The sequence below is a fragment of the Ranitomeya imitator genome, chromosome 7 (genome assembly GCF_032444005.1).
Source record: "Ranitomeya imitator isolate aRanImi1 chromosome 7, aRanImi1.pri, whole genome shotgun sequence".
NCBI lineage: Eukaryota > Metazoa > Chordata > Amphibia > Anura > Dendrobatidae > Ranitomeya > Ranitomeya imitator.
Genome location: NC_091288.1, coordinates 217,036,269 through 217,038,722, shown reverse-complemented (window position 1 = coordinate 217,038,722; position 2,454 = coordinate 217,036,269). Strand labels below are relative to the sequence as shown.

Below are 2,454 nucleotides of genomic sequence, written 5' to 3'. Positions count from 1 at the left end.
GATATCAAAAGGGGGAAATCAAACAAGGAGGGACAGCTGGATACCAGCCGTCAGACAAGGGGAGGGGAGGGGTTACACACTTTGATACACTTTGATAGGGGGCGGGGCACCTGTCAGATTGAGTTTGACGAATAATCTGAATTATACACTACTCACGTACAAGCTCCATCACCGTTTTTTAATGGATAGAACATGTACCTGTTATGTCTTATGTAGCTGCTCACATATCCATGTTTTTTTTGAAGACTGAGTGGTTCGGGAAAACCACAGATCAAAGATATCACGTGGATGACCCCAGCCCCACATTGAGTACTTGGTGAATTTTTCATAGACTTTCCTCATCTTGTTGAAGTCTATATGGAAAATCCACAAATAAAATGTATATTTACCACAAAAGAAATTGACATGTTGTGAATTTAAAAATTGTGACGTCATTCAGCATTAAAAAAAAAAGCACAGTGGGCGGTGGTTCCTTCAGTCTTGGAATTAGTGGGGTCCCAGCAGTCTGAAAACATATCACATAGCCTATCAATATACCGCCAGTTAATGAGATGAAAGTAACCCATTAATACTAAACAATCAAAAACTGGGACAATTCATACATTAACATTTAATCTCGGCCTCAATTTATTGTAACAGAGGCTCCATCATAGACATAGAAGATAACATGTAGGGGCTCAGTGAAGGAGGCGGTGAAGGTGTGTAAGTGTCTGATGGGGTCACACAGCTCATAGAAGGACAGACGCCCGGCCTCATAGTCTAAGAAGAATCCAAGTGTCGGATATGTTGCCTTTACACTGAGGGTTAATTTATCTGAGTTGTGCCATACTTCATATTCTCCATTATACATAAACAAACACCAAGATTTATCATTATATTCAATACAAGACTGCCGTCCTTCCCTCTCTATACTGGGATAGGACAATCCGATGGCACAGTTTCCTTTCTGGTTCCATTTTACCTCCCAGAAATGTCGTCCTGAGAAGAGGCCACATCTGCTTAACACCTGAGTATAATTAATAAATCTTCCTGGTGATTCTGGCTTCTGTTTTTTTCCTAAATCTGTTGCCGTTTTCAGATCCTCTGATATCTTCACCCATCTATGAGCCGTGTCCACATCCAGCAATATGTCCGGGACATGGACCCCGAGCTCTGATGTTACATTGGTGACAATATCCCTCATAGATCGGTGTAAGGTCAGTGAGATCAGAACCTCATCCAGATCCTCCTCAGTGCTGACCTCTCCACCATCTCCTCCTGTGTCCTCATCACCTCCATGACTACATACTGTAATGTCACTTTCTTGTAAGAGTCTTATTGGGTCGGTGACACGACACATCTCCTCCACGTGATGCATCTTCCTGGACAGCTCGTCCTCCTGTATTTCCAGCTTCTTGATTAGAGCAGATATCTGGGACACAATCTTCTCCTCCTGCCTGGAGACCTCGCTCAGCGCTTTTTTTTGTGCCATTTCCAGTTTCTTCTTAATGTCCATAAATATCTTACTGATGTTCTTCCTCTTATCGGAGGCTTTCTCCTGGATCTTCCTCTTACGATCCTGAAGATTCTGGACTTTTGCCTGAATTTCTGCTTTTTGTGGATTTAGTGCATCCAGATATTCCCTCAGTTTCTTAATCTTCTTCACAGAAGCCTCATCTAGAAGTTCCACCTGGTGTCCTCGGTGTTCGCCAACCAGGCAGCAAGACACACACAGACAAGCCGCGTCCTGCGGGCAGTAATACTCCAGAACCTTTTTGTGGAGGGAACATTTTTTGTGACCAAAAGAGTCGGTGGGTTCTGTTAATATATGATCCAATGCCTTGTTGTGGGCTGTCAGGTGGTCGTCACATAGGGAGCTTTCACAATGCAGACATGTTCTTACAGCCGGTACAGGAGACCTTGTACAGTAAGTACAGAAGATTCTGGTCTCCTCCATATCAGGCTGAGTAGATGAGAAACGCTCCACTATGTTCTCCAGCTTCCGGTTCTTCTCCAGGGCCGGACGCTCCGGATATTCTGCTCTGCAGTCAGGACAGGAATACTCTCCAGCCGCCTCCTGTGCATCCAGCACACTCACAATACACGAGCGGCAGAAGTTGTGTCCACATCTCAGGGATACGGGATCTGTATAGAGGCTCAGGCAGATGGAGCAGTTCAGCTCGTCCCTCAGCTCCGCAGACGCCATTGTAGTGAGAAAGAGCAGGAACCAAAGTGAAAGAGTTTATTAGAGGCGGAGACTGGAGTTTCTGAGAATGAACTATTAACCTCTGCAGCTCAGATAAGGAGAAAGAAACTGAATCACAGGTTCTGAGGTTGGATGAGAGTTGTAGTAGTTGCAGTTGCACCATAGGCCTGAAGCCGGGCCAGGAAGTGGGGTAGGCAGGGTAGCAAGAGGGGGGCGCACTTTGGGTAGAATTAAGTTACTTGGCTGAATAACTGCTGTCGACCAGCATT

At 45.2% G+C, this 2,454-nt stretch overlaps 1 protein-coding gene across 1 annotated transcript; it reads right to left on the bottom strand.

Annotated features, from left to right (window-relative positions):
* Nucleotides 1–206: 206 nt before the first annotated feature.
* Nucleotides 207–2,197, bottom strand: LOC138645527 (E3 ubiquitin/ISG15 ligase TRIM25-like). Its single transcript, XM_069734915.1, has one exon. The coding sequence runs from the start codon at nt 2,183–2,185 to the stop codon at nt 623–625; it is 1,563 nt and encodes a 520-aa protein (XP_069591016.1). The 5' UTR covers nt 2,186–2,197; the 3' UTR covers nt 207–622.
* Between the last annotated feature and the right edge of the window lie 257 nt (nt 2,198–2,454).

Coding starts and splice junctions, on each gene's coding strand:
- LOC138645527 (XM_069734915.1), bottom strand. CDS start 2,185: ATGGCGTCTGCGGAGCTGAGGGACGAGCTGAACTGCTCCATCTGCCTG.